This window comes from Primulina eburnea, chromosome 5 (assembly GCF_022965805.1).
Source record: "Primulina eburnea isolate SZY01 chromosome 5, ASM2296580v1, whole genome shotgun sequence".
Lineage (NCBI taxonomy): Eukaryota > Viridiplantae > Streptophyta > Magnoliopsida > Lamiales > Gesneriaceae > Primulina > Primulina eburnea.
In genome coordinates this window covers 4035707-4058313 of record NC_133105.1, presented here as the reverse complement: position 1 = coordinate 4058313, position 22607 = coordinate 4035707, and the positions used below count along the sequence as shown (strand labels likewise).

The 22607-nt window shown below is 34.5% G+C and overlaps 4 protein-coding genes and 1 long non-coding RNA gene across 13 annotated transcripts in view; 3 read left to right on the top strand and 2 right to left on the bottom strand.

Moving 5' to 3' along the window:
• Window positions 1-1124: 1124 nt before the first annotated feature.
• On the bottom strand, window positions 1125-2753 carry LOC140832469 (DNA topoisomerase 6 subunit A-like). The gene has a single exon (XM_073196512.1). The coding sequence runs from the start codon at window positions 2664-2666 to the stop codon at window positions 1398-1400; it is 1269 nt and encodes a 422-aa protein (XP_073052613.1). The 5' UTR covers window positions 2667-2753; the 3' UTR covers window positions 1125-1397.
• A 1806-nt stretch (window positions 2754-4559) lies between these two features.
• On the top strand, window positions 4560-7757 carry LOC140832468 (adenylate kinase-like). Its single transcript, XM_073196510.1, has 4 exons — window positions 4560-4975; window positions 5709-5849; window positions 6759-7031; window positions 7332-7757. The coding sequence occupies exons 1-4, from the start codon at window positions 4685-4687 to the stop codon at window positions 7473-7475; spliced, it is 849 nt and encodes a 282-aa protein (XP_073052611.1). The 5' UTR covers window positions 4560-4684; the 3' UTR covers window positions 7476-7757.
• Window positions 7758-8495: 738 nt separating this feature from the next.
• LOC140832466 (two-component response regulator-like APRR7) lies at window positions 8496-14373 on the top strand. Of its 9 annotated transcripts, none has more exons than XM_073196502.1 (10): window positions 8496-8807; window positions 9096-9177; window positions 9464-9730; window positions 10564-10725; window positions 10819-10952; window positions 11639-11797; window positions 12345-12525; window positions 12599-13025; window positions 13149-13905; window positions 14052-14373. In XM_073196502.1, exons 2-10 carry the CDS (start codon window positions 9126-9128, stop codon window positions 14157-14159), a joined length of 2247 nt encoding a protein of 748 aa, XP_073052603.1. In that variant the 5' UTR covers window positions 8496-8807; window positions 9096-9125; the 3' UTR covers window positions 14160-14373. The 9 variants fall into 9 exon arrangements, with proteins under 9 accessions (XP_073052603.1, XP_073052606.1, XP_073052602.1 ...); XM_073196505.1 differs by having other exon boundaries at window positions 8541-8807; window positions 9404-9730; XM_073196501.1 differs by lacking the exon at window positions 8496-8807 and adding an exon at window positions 8847-9003.
• A 3457-nt stretch (window positions 14374-17830) lies between these two features.
• LOC140832464 (uncharacterized) lies at window positions 17831-20372 on the top strand. Its single transcript, XM_073196500.1, has 2 exons — window positions 17831-18207; window positions 19013-20372. The coding sequence occupies exons 1-2, from the start codon at window positions 18124-18126 to the stop codon at window positions 20096-20098; spliced, it is 1170 nt and encodes a 389-aa protein (XP_073052601.1). The 5' UTR covers window positions 17831-18123; the 3' UTR covers window positions 20099-20372.
• The window catches only part of LOC140832465 (uncharacterized), a 61112-nt gene continuing 57962 nt past the window's right edge, over window positions 19458-22607 (bottom strand). The window contains exon 2 of the long non-coding RNA XR_012118120.1: window positions 19458-19509. This is a non-coding gene — a long non-coding RNA (uncharacterized lncRNA). The remainder of the gene's footprint in view (window positions 19510-22607) is intronic.

The window sequence follows — 22607 nt, the reverse complement described above, 5'->3', positions numbered from 1 at the left end:
GTAGCGTATGGGCATTTCTATTATCGGAATAATTACATTTTCATAATGTAATTTGCACTTTTTTTTTGCTATTTTTGGTCATTTCAACGATGAATTTGTATTTTTAATCTTGTAGCTTGTATTTATATATTTTTATTGGAATTCATTATGTCGGTCGGAAAGTGTTCATGTAGTAGACATGATTGTTAACATATAGTGTCGTGATTTTGTTTAGAATATTATGCGGCTTTCCAAAAACCTATGTTTGTATCTGCGGCCATCACATAAGCAATTTTATGTCAACAAACCGTATTCCGGTCAAGAAAATTTTGGAGCATCCCACACGTCGTGATCTAATGATCTAACTCAAGACCCTTCCTTGTTCCAACAGTTCCCTGCTAGTGGCGGCCAAGAATATTTTAGTTTACCCATTTTGTAGTATCCAGATGTTAGATTTAGACAGTTTTTTTAGGGGGAGCAGAGACCAGCCTCACGCGGTTGGGCCAAATGTCTTTTATAATGTCGTGTGGCTCGCAGTCAATAAACTTGTCTCCTAGACTAAAGTTTTATATCCCAAATAATCGTACGGGTCTCCCTCTCCCATAAGATATGATGATCCCGTGGTGAAGACGATCAGGGGTGTGCGCTCCAACCGTCCTAACTGAAAACACCGAAACAGATCGATCTGATATTTTTTTCGACCAATCAAACTGATCGATTGAGTAATTAAAATAGATTAAACCGAACCGATATTTTAAAAAAAAAATTACTTTATATTTTTTTAACTACTCATCTAATTTTATCAAATTCAAACACTCAATAAAATAAAATCACAAGTTATAAAATAATTATAAGTATTAAGGACTTAAAATAATATAATTAGGATTTTGTTTAAAACTCAATAATTTTTTTCTAGATATGTTTAAATCCCAATTTAAAAAATAAAAACTGTAAAATATCTGATCCAATAAAGTTTAATTATATATGAAAATATGGTTTAATCGGTTTAACCGATTTTTTACATTCAAACTCGTTTCATTTTTTCTTGTATCATCGAAATGCTTCACAAACTATTTGCCTCCCATAATTTGCCTGACCAAACCGGATCCTCCATCTAAAGCAGTTGGAAGGAGAAAAAACACATGAAACCCAAAATTAATATGCAAATTGATCCTACTCGTCCATAGGGGATACACAATGACCAATCTTGGACAGGTAAAAAGATGCATTGAATTACACAGCAGTTCACTGTAAATCAAGCCATAATGCTAAGTTAAGCTAGTCATCTTCCATGCTTCTGAGTTCAAATCAAGCCATGACTTTCGGCCTTCCTTGATATCCACTTCCTAATACTGGTACAATGCAAATCTTCAAATTCCATAACTGAGTGTGGAAAGGGGATGAATTTTACTAGCATTTTAGAGCCAATCCTTCTGTTGCAACTTTAGTGGCAAGTAAACCTCGGTGAGATACTGAAACCCAAAAGTGCTCAGTGCCTGAATCTCGGCCTTCTGTTTCGACTTCACCATCAAATTCAACTCTTCCACCCACCCAGGATTCTTCTTCACAAAGTCCTCCTCCAATAAATCTTTACCAGTTTTGATATCCTGCTCTGTCATAGGCAACCTACATTGCTCCGGAATCTTGTACTTATCAAGATCACTGGGACGTATTCCCAACCATTTTATGTCCGGGGTCGTCAAGTTTGCACTGTCATACGACATGTTCTTGGAACCACACATGTAGACGGACAGAATCTTTAGTCCGTATGGATCGCTATCCACCAATGCCAACACAGGCAACTTCAATTCCATCTTCATTTTCCTCAAGAACAATCTTGTTGCCACATCTGGCTGGCCTTTAGCGGTGACAATTATACAAGGAAACCTATTGTAAAACCTATCCTCGGCCAACCTCATGTACGCAGCATCTTTCTCCACTAGGAGGACAAACAATGCATCACTCTGCATATCCCCAACTCTATCTATATTGGGAGGTATGGCTTTTCCTCCCATTCCCATTTTGGTGCAATCAATCATGTCGCCGTTATCACTAAATATCAGCCTCCCAACAACCACCCCTTTTTCCGCAGCAACCACATTGAGGCTTGACCTCGTGCATCCAAGAATGCAGGAGACATCATCGAGTATGGCGTCGGACTGGGTCTGATCTTGGAAGAGCTTAACATCGGTGTAGAAGAGATCACGCTTGGTAACATGGATGCTCTTCAGACAAAGCTGATGGACGAGCTGGAGAATACGGGTGGTGATGGTGGCTTTCCGGACACTGGAGACGGCGGCGAATGGCCGAGCGGATGATTTGTCTTTGAGCACGATACGATCGAGCTCCGGAACGTAGAGCTGGTTGACGGCGGAGCGAGATGGCACTGAGAAGGAGAATCCGTTCCCGGAGAGAATGGAGTGTGCGAGTGAGAGGACGAGGGATTCGATGGTCGATTGAACGGATGAAAGAGGGAGGTCCGCGACTTCACGGCAGGTTGTGGAGAGGTTGAGGTCGGAGAGGCCAAGGGGTTTCGTTGCGGCCGCGGAGGTGGACTCAGCTGACTTAAGATTTTGAAGTGTTTGGAGGATGGTGGAGTCGGGTTTAAGCTTGGATTTGAATTGAACCGGGTCAGAGTCGGAGTCGGAGTCGGAGGTTGCACGGCGGCGCTTTTTCTTGTCCGCCATTGTTGCGATGGGAGAATGGAGGCGGTAGTTCCTAGGGCTTCTATTTTACGGCGTCGTTTTTTTCACTCGAAGAAGGGTTTTAAACCAAAAAAAACAAAAACAAAAAAAAAACATTTAAATTAGTATTTACTTATAATTTCTAAAATTATATTTTTTAAACTATTGTTATTATTATTATTATTTAATTATTAATATACATGAAAGTTTATAAAGATATCAAAAACACAAAAAACAATAATAATCTTATTACTAAAATAATGTTTGCAATAACTTATTTTAAAGTTAAACCAACTTCTACATATAATTTACAAATATTTCATTAACTATACGCTTAAAATAATTAAAATAACTTCTTACAAAAACTATCTAGGTCTAAAAATCCATGATGCTCAAAAAGTTAAATGATGTGCGGGTCTCCCTCGTTTTAATTTTTTCTCTTCATTTTCTAAAATTATATTTTATTAATTATTGTTAATAAAATATATGATTTTATTTTTTAAAAAATGCAATTGTTGATTTCTACACATAAGCAGAAAAATTAATTTAAGATCGTTAATTGGAATAAACTTTCCAAATAAAAAGTAAGAGTAATAACATGAATAACACAGATCAATAAATTATGTGGATGAATTACATTATGTAGGAAGAAGAATGAACGATTTGAATGAATAATTTTTTTAATGTAAACGTTGTTTTTGTTGAGTTTTGATGCTCTGGTTAATGTTTTCAATATGAAGAGACTTGTTGATTTATCAAAATGAGACTATCTTGATCCATAAAACTGAATTTATACCGACAATGACCCAAGTAAAAATAGAAAAAACTCGAAATCATGTAAATGTTCGCGAAAACATAGCAACGGGTGCAGGGGCCGAGGGGCGCAATTTCTAGTCGCCCCGCATCCCACAGCCTTGTCCATGAAAATCTGGACAGAAGTGGGCACGCAGAGGCTCGTTGAAAACATGACGTCTTGCGTTGTCTAGAAAATCTAGGTAGCACTCGGTGTGCAATTTTTTTTCTCCTTTTGCTTTTTATTTTTTTCAATTCTTTCCAGATCAGTTCGTGGCTTAATTTCAATCCATTAAACTCAACAAATTCAACATGATGGGTAGTGGGTTCCAAGCCTATCATTGATAAAAACGTGTACCAGTAATTTTTTTAAAAATAAAAATCAATCCAATACAATCGAATTATAATTGATTAGTTCAGTTAGTATCCGAATTGTAGAAAAAAATTATAAGTTTGATTTTGAAAGATGTAACATAAAATTGAATTTAATAAAAATGAATAGTTGAAATTTTTTCCTAGAAATCAAATCGAATGGGATTTTTTAATCAAATCGGTTTACTCGATTACTCAACCTCAATTTCACTTTATTCGAAATGTACTAAACCTCATTTCAACTTAAATTATTCATAATTATTATAAAAATTTGTCAACACCATGGAGTTTTTAATATTTCTAATAATAATATTACCAATTTATTTGAAAATTTATTTGTTATTCGTTTTTTAATATTTTTATTCTTTATTAAAATCATAATTCAATAGATTTATTAATTATGTGTATATATTAATAATATTATTTTTAAAAAAAGTTTCATATTTTTAATAATAATTTTAAAATATATAATTCAAGAATTTTTTAAAAATAAAATAAAAAGATATGTATTATTATAAAGTAGATATTTTGTGAGACAGTGTCATATATTTATTTCCGTGTCGATTTTGTTCATAGTTTCATATATTTATTTCCGTGAAATTGATCGATTTTGTTCATATTTATAATAAAAAATAAAAAAATAATATTTTTTATAAATCGAATCGATATTCACTGTCATTAAAATTTTCGTGGTTATAATATGAGATGATATTAAATACTCTCACTTGCAAAGGAACAAGGATGTGCATGCTTGTTTAGTTCATACACATAATTAGTGAAGTTAGATCCCCGAATCCCCACCCATCCTCACCGCAGCCAAGCCGCCGCCGTAAAATCCATCTTCACCATCACAACCAATGGCGGCTGTCCCCCGCCTTTTCAGATCATCCTCCTCCGCCCCATCATTTGCTCTCATCCGAAGGTCTCTATCCACGGTGGCCGCCGCACAGTCACCCAAGCCACACCAATCAAACGCTTCCCGCACAATTCCCGCCGGAAGGAATGTTCAGTGGGTATTTTTGGGATGCCCTGGTGTAGGAAAAGGCACCTATGCTAGTCGACTCTCCGCTCTTCTCGGGGTGCCGCATATCGCCACCGGCGATCTTGTTCGGGAAGAGCTCTCCTCCTCTGGTCCGCTATCTAAAAAAGTACACCTTTTTTCCCTAACAATTTCATATCCTTATTTTTATATTTTTGTTTATAAATCGTTTGGTCACAGCAGTGGGATATGTTTTTTATGAATTGTGATTTTTTTATAAATCGGTTTGTGTGTGTGTGTGGGGGGGGGGGGGGGGGGGGGGGGGGAGGGCGGTGGTGTTTTGGTCTGATACTTTGATTCTGAAGAAATCTTGAGTGGTAGAGGACTAGAGGTGACGTTTGAAGTCTTCTGCCGAATGAACAAAAATCTTCATTCAACTTTTATACAGTTGCTTCTGTATTTTGATCTACCGATTTAAAAATATCAGCTGAGTTAATTGCGTAACTTTCCAAGATGTTAAGAAGCTTTCAAAAGCCACGAGCAGGACGTTCTGAGGCACACTCAAGTTCCATCTACTTCAGCAATAAAATTAATATTATTCTTAGAAAAGTTCAGAACTTGAGAGACTGTATAATAGGTGCAAATTTAGGAAGCATATAGACCATACTGAGTGTCCACGTTCATGAGTTTTGATTTCTTTTACTTCTGGAAATGGCATAACATGCAAATTTGCGAACAGATTGAATATTGTGAATGGTTTTACTGATTTGGGTGTGTGGAGGGTTGTTGGGATGCATCATAGAATCTAAAGTTTCAAACAACAAATAAAAACAATTTTTTTTTCTATCATGTTTGTTCTTTTTGTACTCTGATTGAATGTTTTTCTATGTTCTCATTCACAGCTTGTAGAGATCGTAAATCAGGGTAAATTGGTGTCTGACGAGATCATTATAAACTTATTGTCAAAGAGGCTTGAGATGGGAGAGGTCAATGGAGAATCAGGGTTCATACTCGACGGTTTTCCTCGCACAGTCCGACAAGCAGTAAGTGGTTCATTTTTATAGTTGTTTTCGATCTTAATTAGATTTCAGCTTGAATCGGGTCCTGATAAACATCCTCTAACTGCGATCAACTTGCTTTCTTGCACCCGTCTTAGCGCCCTATATTGTAATATGAAGTTTATGATTTGGTAGGTCCTAAGCAGTGGGGTTGTGGTTGCAGGTCCTGAGTGGTTGTCATAGAGCCATTGCATTCTAATAACTCTAGATACTATTATGCTGTAGATGGTTTGTATCAGATGATTTGTTAATAGCTGCCTGTACGAGTGACAAGTGTTATGAACTCAGATACTTGATTGTTGGAACCAATGATATAAAGTTACACTTTCTATTGGAAGGGTGTACTGGTAACATATGTTTTAATTCATTTCATCTATTTGGAATATATTATTATTTTTATTCTACATAAATCTCTCTTTCGGTCTTTCCACATTATAGCAAGCCAGGAGTCATAATCATTGTATTATTTGTTTTGAATTTGAATATTGGAAATTCTAGTTTGGAACATTCTGGATACTGGACCATTCTGGTTTCAGCTTACAGTTAGGAATTAACCTCACTATAAGGTCCTCTGGGCTGTCAGTTAGAGGTCTAAATGCCCGATTCCTTCCTCAAGGGAAGGGTTATTTGGCTTTTACTTGGAAACTGGCTCTCTATCTAAACCTTCATAAGAAAAACCCGAGTGAGAGAGGTGGATCAGCTTTTCTCTAATGACAAAACAAGAATGTCCGGAGGATGGGGGATTTTACCGTCTTCTAGCGTTCACCTTCCTCCTTCCCATTATTTCTTCATTCTTACTAGAAATGCCAACTGTGTGGGGGAAGAACTTACCCGTTTATCTTGAAGATGTATAAAATGCATTACTGAAAAGTTGCATTTCCCCCCCTAATGCAGGAAATATTGGATGAAGTGACAGACATTGACCTGGTGGTGAATTTGAAGCTCCCAGAGAGTGTACTCGTAGAAAAATGCCTTGGAAGAAGGATTTGCGGCCAATGCGGGAAGAATTTTAATGTTGCTACTATAAACTTCAAGGGTGAAAATGGTAATCCTGACATAACTATGGCCCCACTTCCTCCTCCTCCTCAGTGTGCTTCAAAGCTCATAACTCGCTCGGATGATACTGAAGCTATCATAAAAGAAAGGCTTCACGTGTATGATGAAAAGGTACTGCTTCTGTCCATGCTCGCCCTCCTTGTTTTTGCCTCGCAAGGAGATGGAATTTAGGGGAAGATAATTTTTATAATTTCTTGAATAATAGAGTATCTTTGTACAGTTTGATATCAAAGAAGATGACAGGTTAAGATATTTTATTTGTGGCCATGTTAGTTGCCTGGATCTTAGGCAATCAATCCTCAGAAACAAAGATTACATCTTGTTTGCGAGTTTGCTAATTTGTGAATATAGGCCAAGATTAAACCCAATTTTCCATAATTAGTTTCGTTCTCTTTCTTTTAAATGATGCAGAGTCAGCCAGTCGAGGGTTTCTATCGGGACCAAGGAAAGCTTCTGGAATTCAATTTACCTGGAGGCATCCCAGAGTCATGGCCGAAGTTGCTGGAAGCACTAAACCTTGATGATAACGAAGTTAAACAGTATGCCACGGCATGATCAGTCGCCATGCATGTCTTCACTTCTTGCTCAGACTTTTTTTTTGCAGAAAAATTCGAATCCCCTTTCACACTTCTCAATATTCGGGCAAAATAACAAAACAGTTGAGTTATTGGCCGTTGATCATAGTGGCTGTTGTCTTTCGTGCTTCTTATTTTTCGGTTGCAGAATTTTGTTGTAACATTATAGCAGTGAATAGCTGCAGTCTTGCAGCCTGAAATTGATTTTTTGTAATAATAATTCACTGACAGATTACCAAATATGATGATATGATATTCTTTATTTTCGTCGTCCATGTATTTCGAGTAAATCACCATTCTTTACAGTTTGCACCTTATGTCTTTGAGATTTTTCACCCACTTTCTTGCCATAATTGAGCATTCGAGGTGAGATTTAAGAAATGTCATTGATAGGATGGTCATGCATCCAAGCTCACCCGGTGCAAACTCGAAGTGGCATCACCTCCTAACTCCATGGTTATTTCATAGGTTCATACAAAAAATTTAAGGATAAAAGGAGGAAAAAAAACCTTTAAGTTAAAGGGCAAATTATGTATCCTTTCGGAAGTTTATCTATCCTCTGACAGATGGATAATAAAACACACCGTTGCCAAAAAAAATTAATATTGTCAATAATAAATTTAAAAAGACAAACAATACATTTAATTAAATTGTAAATAATATGAAAAAAGTAAACAAGTAAAACGAAAATAAATGATATGCTCGACTTCATATTCTAGTATAAATTTTTTTATCAACCACGTGATATTGTATAATTACATTCGACCTTATAAAGGAAGCATACTACTACGTCTAATTTCTTGTTAGTTTTATAAAATATTTCTAATTAAATCAAGTATTTTCACAATATAAATGTAATATAAATATATACCGTCAAAAATAATTTACCGACACGTATAAAATTCCCCTGTTTAACTTAAATTAAGGATGGTGGCATTTTCGTCTTTTCGGCCACATCGCAGGCAATTCCCATCATGTATTTGACGTCGTCAACAGGTTGTGACCTTCCGTCATAACGGCGTTTTTGCATCCGTTGATTTCAGATATTTGTTTTAAAAAGAGCCACGTGTAGACCGATTAGCCGGCTTGAAATCCAAATTGATTCGGTCCATGAGCTTGAACTCTCGTCTTTAGATTTGGTCCACGCCATATGTCCACATCATCCGATCGATCATACGTGGCATCTCACTCCTACGTGTCGTGCGCGGATCCTCCCATCGTCCACGTCGACACCGGGATCCAACAAATTGCTTCAACCTGAAGTGCCACTATTTACCAAAACCAGTCGAGACCCACCCCTTACCCCAAAAAGGTATACCTTTATATTATATATATTTTCGAACCCTGATGATTTAGTTATATTTGGATGTGATTTATTGTTTGTTGCTAGTTATTTTACATTCGCGCTCTGTTTCTTCTTTAATTTAATTTCTTCATTTTTATCAAAATTTGGAGGAGAAATTGGAATTGTTGACGGTCGATTTGTTGCGTAAGGATGAGCTAGGAAGGTCTTGCTGCCTAGTTTTGAGAACCCATTTCTCTGTTTTGGTTTTTGAATTGTTTGTTTAAATTTCTAGTGTTTGTGTGTTTCTTTTGTTAGGGTTTGGAGTACAGTTTGTTTGATGATGCTATGCTATGTTCTGTGTGTACCTTGAGGAATCTTTCTGAACAGACGGAACAAGGTTCGATTCTGAATTTTAGGGTTGAATTAAGAAGCTGCTTATCTGATCTTGCTTCCTTGTTCTTTGTTTACCTACCTAGAATTTAGTTGAGGGTCATTTACTGCTGTTGGATGGATGAAATTTGGTTTACGAGAGGTTTGAATGGAGGGATTTTTTTAAGTGATAGGATTTGAAATGAAATGTTTTAATAGAATTTCATATCTGATCTGTGTTTTTATCTATGAAGGATTTAGTTTCCTTGACAATGCTTTATCAGAGATTTTCATATAAGTGATTTGGGATCCAGTTGGTGGGGTTGTTATCATGAATATTGAAGCTAATGAAGAAAAAGGGTCACTGGATGAGGATAGAGGTGCTAAAGATCAGAATGCTGGAGGCACCACCGAGTTAGAAACTCCTGGGGAGGTGCAAATCCAACACCAGCCGTCTCAAGGGACATTGGTCTGTTGGGAGAGATTTCTTCACGTGAGATCCATTCGGGTCTTGCTTGTGGAGAATGATCATTCTACTCGCCATGTTGTTTCTGCTCTACTCAGGAACTGTAATTATGAAGGTTGGTCTGTTAAATTATGCTGAAGAAGGCTTTTTGCAACTGCTTAATGTTGTGATCAAAATCTACAATAGTTGTCGTGACCACTATGTGTTAACGTTGTGGATTGAAGTTCAAGATGTTTAATTCTTTCAGGTTTCCACACCATCTACTTTATGGCAAAATAATTCTCTAAATGAACAATACATGGCGATAAAATTTTTACAAGTAGTTCATATTTTTGCATGTTGTTTTGGAGAACAAAAGTGTAGAAGGTTCAAATTTGACAAGTCACACAGGAATTTCAACTAACTTCTTAATTGAAATGCCTTACCCCCCCTTTTTCTGCCTGACATGTCTGTTTTATCTCCATATTGAATTAACATCGTGTTTTCTGATATATTCTTAACCAACTGTATGTATGAAATTTATTCCTACTCATGTTTCCACGAAAGGAGAACAAATGACAGAAAGTTGTGAAACTCGAGAAAAAGAACTAATATAATACCAAATGAATAATTTGAGATGAAAATCATGTGAGATTTGCTTTGATAGCAAATGGCAATTCACTTTTTCTATGTATTTATATCGTGCACAGAAAAAATGGATGGTTATGGGGTTTAAGAGTTGACATACAGATGTCAGAATCTTTAAAATATTTTTATTTGAAGTAGTGGAAATATTTTCTTTTGCATGTCAAGTGTTGGCTATCAATTTTTTTTATCTTGGATAAGTAGTATACAGAGATTAAATTAAAGAAAGCGTATGTTTTTCTGGCCCCCTTCAATAAGTTAATGTTTCATGAAATGAAAAGCTATATATGATTATTTGGCTCGAGTCTGAAACAATCTATGCAGTACTAGATGCTGCTAATGGACTGCAAGCATGGAAAATCTTACAAGATCTCACCAACCATGTTGACCTTGTCTTGACGGAGGTGGTAATGCCTAATTTATCTGGAATAGCTCTTCTATGCAAGATTATGAGCCACAAAACTCGCAAGAATATTCCTGTCATTAGTGAGTAACTGTTCGCTTTTATCTGTATAATAATTTTTTATGCTATGTAATAGAGATGTTATTAACTCGATCCTGGATGATATTTTCATGTAGTGATGTCATCAAATGATTCTATGGGATTAGTCGTAATGTGTCTGTCTAAAGGCGCAGTTGACTTCTTGGTGAAACCTATTCGGAAAAATGAGCTTAAGAACCTTTGGCAGCATGTCTGGAGGAGATGCCACAGTGTGAGTCATCTCTACTTCTTACCGTATTTGAGAACCATGAACTTGTGCACCATAAAAATACATAAATAAAGACATTACATAGGGTATTATGTTACTTGTATACTATGTTTACATATGGATATACCTCTGAGTTGATTGTAATTGTGTCTGAGATCATAAAGTTGTCATTCAGCAGTATTTTTTTGGCATTATTTTTTGATATTTTCTGTACAATTATCACTGCAAAAGAACAGTTTTCATAAGTACGAATAGAATTGTGCTAACACTGAAAAACAGGATGTTTGAGATTTTCTTGGATGAGGATATTTTCCATTTGTTTGATCTCCATCCTCCATCTAAATTTTTTCAAATATGCCTACCAAATTGAACTGTTTGAAATCGATGAAAATCAACTTAGGTTAAAGTACATGATAAGAGCCTTAATGACAAATTGAAAATGGTCTCTAAGTACTCTACACTTTTGTCCATGCCCGAGTTTGGCAGGCGGGTCTCTTTTAATGATATTTTTTTCACATTTAGATAGAAAGTGACTCCTTGACTCGTCTTGGAGAAGGTCTTTGATGGATCTTTTAGCATGCGTTTCCCCTTTCTAATTTATCATTATTATTTGTTGTTAATAATCAAGTTTAGTTAGATTTTATTACGTACATTTTCCTTAACATACTCAATTATTTGTGCCACCTCAGTCTAGTGGAAGCGGGAATGAAAGTGGAACACAAACTAAAAAATATGTAAAATCAAAAGGCTGTGAGAAATCAGAGAACAGTGAAAGCAATGATGGGGAAAATGATGGGAGTAATGGCTTAACTGTGGGTGGTGGAAGCGATGACGGGAGTGGAGCACAAGTAAGGAAGTGCTCTCTTTTGTTTCTCTTGATAGGGTGCAAAACTTTGTTTTGACGGTGTAAACTTTATTAATTTGTTTGTGTACAGAAGAGCCTGCAAATTTCATGTAAAATTATCTTTTGGATGATTTGTACATTAATATTGTTCAATTTTACAAAACTCAGTTTATTCCTTTTCAACCTAATGTGAATTTGATAATGAAATCTTTAATAATTTTTGCAAATGCTGCTTTCCCTTTTTCTAAAATGTTGAAGGGTTGTTTAGCACGCAAGAAACAAATGTTAAGAATCAATGAAGAAAAACCCTGATATACCTTGGTAACCGACATGCAATAGTGGTCACATATAGTTCAATAATCATACTAAAGAGTTCATAAGATTTCAGTAGCCCACCATCTTTTTTCTCATATACTGCATGCCTGAATGGAAAAGTTGTCACCATGTGATGCCATATTGAACCTGGCTTTCTTTCAAATAGTGATTCTTGGTGATAAATCAATTAAAGTTTTTACATGTGAAGCCATTATAATTCGGTCCGCATTATACAGAGCTCTTGGACAAAGCAAGCTGTAGAAGTTGAAAGTTCACAAGCTATGTCACCAATGGATCAAGCTGCTGAGTGTCAGGATAGCATGTGTGCCCGAGTTATTCGTTCAAATGCTAAGACCTCTGGCACTAAAAGGATGCATATTTGTGTATCAGGGCGAGGTCATGAGCAAAAACCACCTGGTAACGTGTATTATGCGGCTTTGTTCTAAATTGTTTTCTTTACATGAACTGAGTAACTATATTGTCTCCATAGATACTGTTGAAGAGGATAAAAATTTGAAGACAAACATTCCTAAAGACTGGGAATCACAATCTGACAATCTAGTTAAAGTTCCCCTTACTCTCACGGGTTCAAATCTCAAGTCCTTGTCAGAAGTAAAATGCAATACAAGCATTAAGCAGGTTGCTGAGGGACGACCCACTCCAATGAGTGAATGCTTGTTTGAAAAGTATGAAGGTGACTGTGAAAAAACTTCTACGCCTCTCACTGATGTTAGAGAGTCTCAGTCTGTTATAGAGGTGACTAACATTTTGAACCTAGGAAACAATGCAACTGATGATTTGAAGGAACCAAAATTAGAGCCTAGCTTGAAAAGGCTTAGAGGAGTTCAGGACACTGGAAGTTCAGTTCAAGATGATCGTTATATCTTGAGGCCTTCTGTGCAATCTGCTTTCTCGAGGTTTGAAAGAATTTATTCAATGATAAATTTTGGATCTTTATGATTATATTCGATTAAGGAATAGCCAATTTTAGTGGTAGACAGGATTGTAGATCAGAAATTGTTATTTTAACTCTATTGTAGCAGGTATAATACATCATCAAATTTTCTCAAGGCTGCCGATGGGATTACAGGGAATTGTTCCATAACTGGTAATAGCAATGAAGTTGCCAAAAAAGAATCTGTTGCTGATGTCCAACTTCTTTTAACTGGGGGTCTTGCGTATCAAGGCTCAAATGGAGTTAGTGACAATATAGATATGGGTTCCACCACTACTAAGCTTGCTACCCAGCCATCAATTAGGAAAGATAAGTCCAAAGCAACTTCCACAATCAATGGCTTACACCCATCTGCTTTTAAACCTATGAAAAATGATCTTAGATTATCCCAACACCGAGATAATCCACTTGTACAAGGATGCTCGAGCAAGGAGCTCGAAATCCAGCACCTCCATCATGAAAAAAATTATCACCTTAACCATCATTTTCATAACTTAGAGCCGTCTTCAAATCTTGATGATTCAGAGCTAAGGAAGTTGGCGTCACACGATCCAAACTCTGCATCATCTAGTGTTTTAGGTGGACCCATTTACTATAGTCTGAACGGAAGTGCCTCAGGAAGTAACCGTGTAAGTAACGGACAAAATGGAAGCAACACTGCCATTAGTACCCCCGAGAATAATGCAGAGAGTGATGTTGGCCAAGCTGGTAAAAGTGGAAGCGGGGATGCTAATAACACGGGGGGTGGTGGAAATAGAATGGATGAGAACAAGCTTGCGCAGAGGGAGGCCGCCTTGAACAAGTTTCGTCTGAAGAGGAAGGAAAGATGCTTTACGAAAAAGGTATTTAGCACGATTCTATTAGAATTCTGTTGCCATCACATCACTATTGAAACGTGATATTTTTTGTCCCGGATTAATTAAATTCGGAGTTCATTTCTTGTTGTAAATGTTTAGTCGTGGTCTCTTATCGTTCGATCTTGCCTCAGGTACGATACCAGAACAGAAAGAAACTAGCAGAACTGCGGCCCCATGTACGAGGACAATTTGTAAAGAAAACGGGACATGACAGTTCAAACGATTGCTCGGACAAATAATACCTCGCAACTCCAGTAAATTCCTCTCTTATCTTTGCAAGATACCACTGTTTTACATGTGAAGTATTTATGATCTAATTGTGGATTGTTCTCTTCAGTTTTACGTTGGGAATAATTCTCTTTTTGTGCTGTATATGATGTTTAGCATAGTTTTCACTGAATTAATTGTTTTTTTTCTCCAGTCTCCTAATCTCAATCTAATGTTCCATAGAAACTGGTCGTTTTAGAAATCATATAATCGATCAGAAATTAGAAATTTAACGAAAAACCGGCACACACACGCACGCACAATGCACTTTTATTTTACCTCGAAATCGAATGGATACTCATGTTGCGTTGATTGCTGATCGAGAACGACCATTATCTGCAATACATAGAGAAGAGATTGTAGGTAAACGAAAAATCTGCATAAGCAAAGAATTGAACCGCCAGAGCTGTAGGCTCTATTCTATATACTGCTACTTCGTGTTGGTGGAGAATGAGAGAAGTGGTTTTGCCGCATGCATGGCGAGATATGAACTTCCAAATGCTTCAGATTTAACCAACCCAATCTCGGTAGAGATATTCAAAGTCACGTGTGGAATTGGAGAATACTTACCAGTTAATTTGAACACATGTTAAATATGATGCTATTGTCAGGAGATAATTTATACACATGTATGGTGTGGGAAAAAATTTTCTGGTACTTGAGCAACTCCACAGCCTGTTACACCAATGATAGTAAGACACGTTTCCATTTCTATTTTTTTTTATTGATTCTTATTTCTTTGGTCTTAAAAAAAATTCTAATTTTTAGGATGTTTTCATATTTCCATTTTACTGATAATAATTTTTTGGAGGATAAACAACTTTTTATACAATAGAAATGATTTATGTTAAATATGTTACTTTTTTTAGAAAATAAAAATATCTCAAAATTACATAAATACTAACATTTTTATAAAACTATTTTCACATTATTATATAAATATGTTATTTCATAACGAAATAACAATGAAATTTTATCAAGAAAATATTTTTAAAAATCACTTTATTATATGTATAATATTGAACAAGACTATATGTTAAATTATTAAATTATATTATTATTTGATAAGGTACAAATAGTATTTTAATTTTTTGTAAATTTATTATGTTGATAAAATATATTTAATAAAATTTTTAATATTATTTTTTTTTATCAAAGATACATTTTTTTAAAAATATAACATATTCAATATATTTTTAAATTCCTTTAGATGTCTGCTTAAGTTATTCCATCCTCCATAGGGATGTAATCGAGTCGAACTATTGAATGTTTGAGCTTGGCTCGTTTATAATCGAGCCGAACTCGAGCTTTATTTAACGAATATATGCATGGCTCACGAGCTTATTCAAGCTTTTATCGAACCTAAACAAGCTTAATAAATATGAATTATACATTTAAATTTTCATTAAATTAATTAAAAAATAAATTATATATTTAAAGAAAAATATATTATTCTTATTAAAATTTGTAAATTTATTATAATAAATAAATTTAATAGATTTTTCTATATATTTCATAAACAATATGCAAAATCAATAAATCAAATAGCAAAACTATTATTTTTTCATCTAAAAGATTACTCATTAACTTACCAACGAACATGTTCACGAGCTAACGAGCCGAATACTGTAAAGCTTGAGTTTGGTTTGTTTATCTTAACGAGCCTCATTAAACGAGCTCAAACGAGCTTTTATCGAATCGAGCTTCGAATAGCTCACAAACAGTTTGATTCATTTACATCCCTTATCCTCCAACATTTCTTTATTATAATCATTTTCCATCCTCCAACAAAATATATGGATCTTGTTTAAAGAAGTCATATTTGAGTATGAATATAAGAGGTCGAGAAAACTCTATCTGAAATGAGACAATAAAGTAAATGATATAAGACATATAGAAGTTCGATGACACAATTATTCTACATCTCCTCCTCTTCCACTTAGAAAGAAATGAACTAGAAGACTTTGATTTTACAACACGTTGTAACAATTTCACTCCAACTTTAGAACTTAATAATTGCCTAAATCGAAATTCATAGTTAACAACTTGTTATGACTACAAGTCTTACAACCAAAACAACGCAAATAAACAGAAGAAAACGAATCCTTAGATTCAAGCTGTCGAGCAATTCCTCAAACAATCTTTAACAGAAATGGTTGGGTGGTTGACAGAAACCCAAGATGATCCTTGTGATCTAAATATTTAATATTAATATTTTTATATCTATATGAATTAAATCATATCAAAAAGTGATTTTTTTTATCGTTCCATTTTATCTTTATACATTGTTTTTTATTATTAGATTAGAAGGCTATGTTTGTTCTCCTTGCAGCCCATGATTCTGGGCTATCCACCATTCATAGTGAGACCAATCTAAATGCCCGAATGCATACTTAATCAAAATGAATTCATGCTTAAGTTGGGTTGACACTCTATATAAATATATATATATGATTATCTTAAAAAAAATTCAGGCGATGGACTCAATCCGAATCCGATTACTTTTTCGGGTCCAACTCGAACGAAAAACCCTCAAACCTGACTTGATATTTTTCGGGTAGACTCGTGTCGGGTTGAGTTAATTTTTTACATCCCTAGCTTGCAAAAAGTGTGAATCGATTTTCATTTTTTGTTGTCACGCAAAAAGTCGTAATAAAAGTTTCTTACCCTTTTTCACATATATCTGATAAAAAAACTGCAAGAATAGAAATTATATAAAAGATGCCTTCATTTCCATCTGACAATCCATAGTAACTCAAGTCTCAAGCCAACCACATAAACAGAATGTAACTGTTGAGATTGATTTGAGATTCTTGGACATATGCCATATCATAATATTCTATGTTTAGTATATTGTTAGGACATGAGATTAAAAGAAGTGTCTGTCTTAATTTTTTTATTTTTTTTATGGTAAATACTTGTAATATTATTAAGAATCATTCATGTCATTTGTTACAAGGCTTACCAACCAAAATGGAAGGTTCCCAACAAAAATGGAAGGTTCCCAAGCGCCCAAACAAAAAGAACATGGGAAGAAATTACAAAAAAAAAAAACAATGAAATGTGCAATTACATTAGCTAATCTTCGCACATGATTAACTCTAATTCCACGAAAATCCATAAGTAGCTTACGATTCATGTGCAATTACACATGTGTAACTCATGTCCTTAACTGGGGAAGTGACTGCTTGCACCGCCAGTAAAGTATCCGAAGTGGCTTTTTGGATATGTAAGAAAAATTCTTTCGCCTTCCTGAGTCCCTCTCTCATTGCTTCAAGTTCTGCATACACAACTGATGGGGTCTTCTTAATTTGATGTCCAAAAGCGAGTACAATCTTCCCTTCATGATCACGAATTGCTCCACCCACCGAAAAACTATTAGAGTTTTTATTGTAGGCTGCGTCTGTTTCTAGCTGTAGTTGGTTAATAATAATAATAATAATAAAAATAAAAAGTATAATAGGATTGAATCAAATCTTAAACGTTGATACGAATCAATTGTTTTGTTAGTAATTTATGGACAATTTATCCTTATTTAATCGGTTTAATTTATCGAAATTATTAAATATATTTATATATATATATTTTAAATGGGCCTCAATTAATAGGCCCATTGTTCGTAAAATATATACGAACGGACTCTAGTCCTTTGGTCGTAAGCCGTCTCTGAAGTTACAGTTCTTCTTCCCCTTGCCGAGATTGCTGTCATGTTGTTTGTTCTTGTCGACGCTTACAGAACCTGAGAGATTCAATACCGATCTGTTCCGGAACAAAATATCGTCGGGAGTCGCCGGTCCGTAGCAGCTTTTGTTCCGGGTTGATTACCCTGCACCGGAGCCACCGTTCCGATACCGATATTGCAAACCCTTGTTATTTATTATCTAAATCTAAACGGGATCCTGAGAGAAGTTGTGTCTCCGCCAACCACCGCTTCCCATGTCCCGGATTAAGTATTCCCGATCGAAATCCTTGGCGGATCCGATGGTCCATGCAGATGATGGCAGTGAGACGAACATGGAGGTAATTATAATAAAGGATTAATATTCAAGTTTAAATCTTTCTGTGCTAATTTTATGTGATGAAAAGACTAAACCTTTTAGATTATTGATTTGGCATCTCTTTTGGAGGTAATTGTTATAAATTATAATAGAGGATTAATATTCTTCTTTCGATTTCCCAAGTTTAAATCTTGCTTTGCTGTTTTTTCTTCTATGATGAGAAGATTAGACCTTTTAGATTATTGATTGATTTGACATAATTTTTGGAGGTAATTATAAATCAAAATAAAGGATTAACATTCTTCTTTCCGTTGCCCAAGTTTTAGTCTTTCTGTGCTAATTTTCTATGATGAAAATATTAGACTTTTTCCAGATTATTGATTGATTTTTTACATCATTTTTAAAGGCAAGTATACATTAAAATAGAGGACTAATATTCTTCTATAGATTTCCCAAGTTTAAGCTTTTTTTCTACGATGAAAATTTTATAGAATTTTTTCAGATTATTGACATTTGTTTTGAGATCGAGTTGAACATGGTGTGCTTGTAGTTTGTCAAACCGGATAAAATACAAGTTGTATATTCGTAATAGGTAATTTAATGGGGAAAAAATATATTTTGATTGTTCAAGTAAATCGAGATATTGGTTGTTTGAATTTCATGACTGGAAATCTAAATTTTTTGAATCTTTATGGAATTAATGACATTGTGCTTTAGATTATCCTAAGTTTTATCTACCGAATGATTTTTCCACTGCGTCTGTTTTGTTGAGTTTGCGGTGGAAATTTATATGTCAATATAGTGTGATTTTCTGTAAAACCAAACAGGTGGATAATCTCAATAAAATGTTCAACTATCCTTGCAAGAGGTGCGCGGGGAAGAATCATTGGAGATGTCTTCCTTCGGAGATATTTTTCGAAATTCTTTTACGTCTTCCAGCGCATGTTATACAGGATGTGATTACGCATGTCTGCGGACCTTGGAATTTAATAATCAGTACAAAAAAATTCATTTGCGATCATCTTCAAAATTCAACCCCTGGAATCATAATCATGGAAGTTCACAAACCCACAGATGGGATTTATGTTGAAATTCGACAAGGTTGTCTTGAGATATGCAAGTTTGACTGCAGGGGTTTTAATTTACATGGCAGCAGTGTTAATGGTTTAGTGTTGGCCTACCCCGCCAACAAAGGAGGCCATCACGTTCTTTCTATTATCAATCCCTTGACAAAACAACATGAACCTCTTCCATATGACTCAAGTGTAGTACTCAGGACAACTTTAGCATTTGCTGAGGCTTCGATGAAGTATAAAGCGGTGCGCTCGTATTCTCCCAATTCTCCACCATGTATATCTGTACTAACAATCGGAGTTGATAATGTTTGGCGGTACCTTGACATGCAACACTTATCCAAGCTAGCTCGAGAAGCATTATCTAATTGTCCATTTGCTACTCATGGCTATGTGCACTGGATCGGCGAATTCCGTGTTGTGACACTGAATTTAGAGACTGAAATCATCTATGAGTTTGCTGAGGCTGGATTTTATCGATTTAGGTCTCGGCCTCTAGCAATGGGTCGTAATCTATCCTCTTGTCATTTGTCCAAACTTCCAGAGTCGCGTGGGTATTTGATGGAAGTTCTGGAAATGAATCCAGAAACTGGAGAGTGTACCAAGTTGCTTAGCTCCGATTTGAAACCTCTGAGTGACAGATTCAAAAGCTTGAAATCAATCTATCTCTTTGGTGTGTTAGCTGGTGGGGAGGTGTTTCTATTCGGAATTTCTGGTTCTGAGAAACTTTGGGCAGCTTATAATGTTCGGACAAGAGAAATTCAATGGTTTCAGTTAGAATTAAAAGCTGGAAAATGTTATCCCAAAGCTCATGTGAACACCATGATTTGGTACGAATGAGGAAGAATGACGTTTCACAAAATTTGAGACTTAATTATTTTGATTGTTGATGTTCGGTACTGTCGTCCTATATGGTCTTATTTTGAATTATTATATTCTCTTTTTTCTTTTTCTTTTTCTTTTTTTAATTTAATATATATTTCTGCAGTAATCTGAGGATCCAACTGGAAAATGATGCATGTTATATGTCTCTGTTCCCTCGGTCGCAATTTTGTTTGACATAGTGTTTTAGGTTGCTATACAAATTTGTTGACATGTTCTTTGTATTTTCTTTCATGCATGTTCGAAAGAAGAACACCGAAGTCTTTGCAGTTCAAGTAATTCCGTTCTATGAGAGGATTTATTATATTGTAATAATAAACAATAAATTAAAACAAAGGGTAATTTGGATGTAACCTCTTTAATGAACACTATAATAATAAGAAATAAATTAAACAAAGGGTAAACATTTAGAAACATAACAATTATAAGTAGTGTTTGCAATTAATAAAAAAAAACGATTATTGAATTTTAGCTTAAAAAAATTAATGTTGTATGTTTCTTATTTGAAATTGGATTTAATGACAAAAATTTTATTTTTGAAATAAATATTAGATTAATTGAATTTAAATGCCATGTTAATCATCCCAAGTAAACACAACGCTATAAATATATATATTTTTTTAAAATGTAGCAGAGACCTTCCAACCGAGGCTTCTGTCCTCCGCAAAAATTTATTTATTTTTTTGAAAATGTTAAAAATATTTATATTAATTTTTTATTAAAATACATATATTAAATTTCTATTAAGATATATAATAAAAATAACATTTTATAGGCACTTAATATATCAAAAATTGATGATATTTTTTAAAAAAATTGAAAAACTTAATATTATATTAAAATTTTATATTTTATTTAATATGATATAGATTAGTAAAAATAAATATATAAAAATAACACACAACTTAAAAACAAAATTGGAATTAAAAGAATTTTATCCCTAATTAAAAATTTTTTTCTATATTTTCTAGAACTCTTTTATGGAATTCTACATTTTCTAGAACTATTTTATGGAATTATTTATAGGTCAAGCATTGGGTATAAATATGTAAAGCCTTACAGCTATGGTGAGAGTCTTCTCGGGTAAGGTCGGCTGAGGAGTTATTGCATAGAAGAAAAATATGAGAGCCGAGCCTATTTTGACGAAGAAGCTTTTGTGTGATCAGTTTGATCACTTTGTGCAACTGTCGAAATTTTTCGTGTGATCGGTTGATCATTTTGTGTAGCTACCGGAGTTCTTTATGAACACACTTATATTTAAGAGTTGAAGATTTTCGTGTGAAAAGTTTATGTGATTGATTCACATATTTACTGTGTTGCTGATTGGTGTTGGCAACACTCAAGAACAGTGGCGCAGAGTTTTGATCGAATAGTGTTATTTCGTTTGGTTTTAAGCAACACGCATTTCGGTTTACGAATCAAGTTTTGAGTTTGGTTTATTTTGATGCATCTTAATTCCTTGGAATGTCAAGAAATTTATTTTTGTTATGCACACTAGTATTGTTTTGTTGTAAACGATTTATATATTTTTTCTAGTGAATTTTTGACTTGAGACATTGCACAAGTGTTTGAACTTGTGCAGAATTTAAATTTGACCTTTATTTATTAAAAGTTTACGTGTGTGTTAAATAATAAATTTTCGATTCATGTTGTGATCGCGTGTTGACAACATCAGGTTGCACAACATTGATTGTTGATAATAAATAATTGTAATAATTATTATTTCTTGATAGTTTATAGTAATGATAAAAGTCAAATCTTTAAATCTACATTAGTTCCAACGTTATGATTTAATGACATCCGACAATTTTTTTTTTAAAAAAGTAGTATTTTTGTATTTAATTTCATACTTAGAGAAGCACGGCAATCCTTACCTCTTGACCCTCAGTATTGAATGAAAATCCTTGACACGACAAGCAGCGACACAATGCTTATAATTTTCTCCTGTAACGACATGTATTATCAAATCTAAAAACTTGTAACATACATGGTATCGTCATTTATAAATCATTCACATAAAATATCTTGAAAGACAAAATAATTAGGACTTTCATCAATTGAAGCTAAAAATGTAACAAAAGAAAGAAAAACAATTGTCGAGATCTGGCATATTGAGGGAAGAGAGAAAAAGGTAAGTTGGTGGAAATATAATTACTTAACATGGGTCTTTGAGAAAAACTCTTATTGTTCTTTTGAATTCAGAAGCAACCATACATAAGATTCTCCTAAAAAAGTAATGTATAATATTTGAAAATCAGGTAAACTACAAAAAAAAAAAAAAAAAAAATACCACCAAGAACATCATGTTTATAAAGAACCTAACTTTACATTAAATATTTGTAGCTTGTAAGAAAGAAACCCATGAGAACTCATTAACCACAATTTTCGAGAACCGGCATATTGAGGGAAGGGAGAAAAAAGTAAGTTGGTGTAAAAATAATTATTAACATGGGTCTTTGAGAAAAAC

Excerpts from the sequence above, each read along its gene's own strand:
- LOC140832468 (XM_073196510.1), top strand. The coding sequence starts at position 4,685 with ATGGCGGCTGTCCCCCGCCTTTTCAGATCATCCTCCTCCGCCCCATCA. Across the intron at positions 4,976-5,708 it reads CTGGTCCGCTATCTAAAAAA|CTTGTAGAGATCGTAAATCA; the intron begins GTACACCTTTTT and ends TCTCATTCACAG. Across the intron at positions 5,850-6,758 it reads CTCGCACAGTCCGACAAGCA|GAAATATTGGATGAAGTGAC; the intron begins GTAAGTGGTTCA and ends CCCCTAATGCAG.
- LOC140832464 (XM_073196500.1), top strand. The coding sequence starts at position 18,124 with ATGTCCCGGATTAAGTATTCCCGATCGAAATCCTTGGCGGATCCGATG. Across the intron at positions 18,208-19,012 it reads GCAGTGAGACGAACATGGAG|GTGGATAATCTCAATAAAAT; the intron begins GTAATTATAATA and ends AAAACCAAACAG.
- LOC140832469 (XM_073196512.1), bottom strand. The coding sequence starts at position 2,666 with ATGGCGGACAAGAAAAAGCGCCGCCGTGCAACCTCCGACTCCGACTCC.
- LOC140832466 (XM_073196502.1), top strand. The coding sequence starts at position 9,126 with ATGCTATGTTCTGTGTGTACCTTGAGGAATCTTTCTGAACAGACGGAA. Across the intron at positions 9,178-9,463 it reads TTCTGAACAGACGGAACAAG|TTGGTGGGGTTGTTATCATG; the intron begins GTTCGATTCTGA and ends TTTGGGATCCAG. Across the intron at positions 13,026-13,148 it reads GTGCAATCTGCTTTCTCGAG|CAGGTATAATACATCATCAA; the intron begins GTTTGAAAGAAT and ends ACTCTATTGTAG.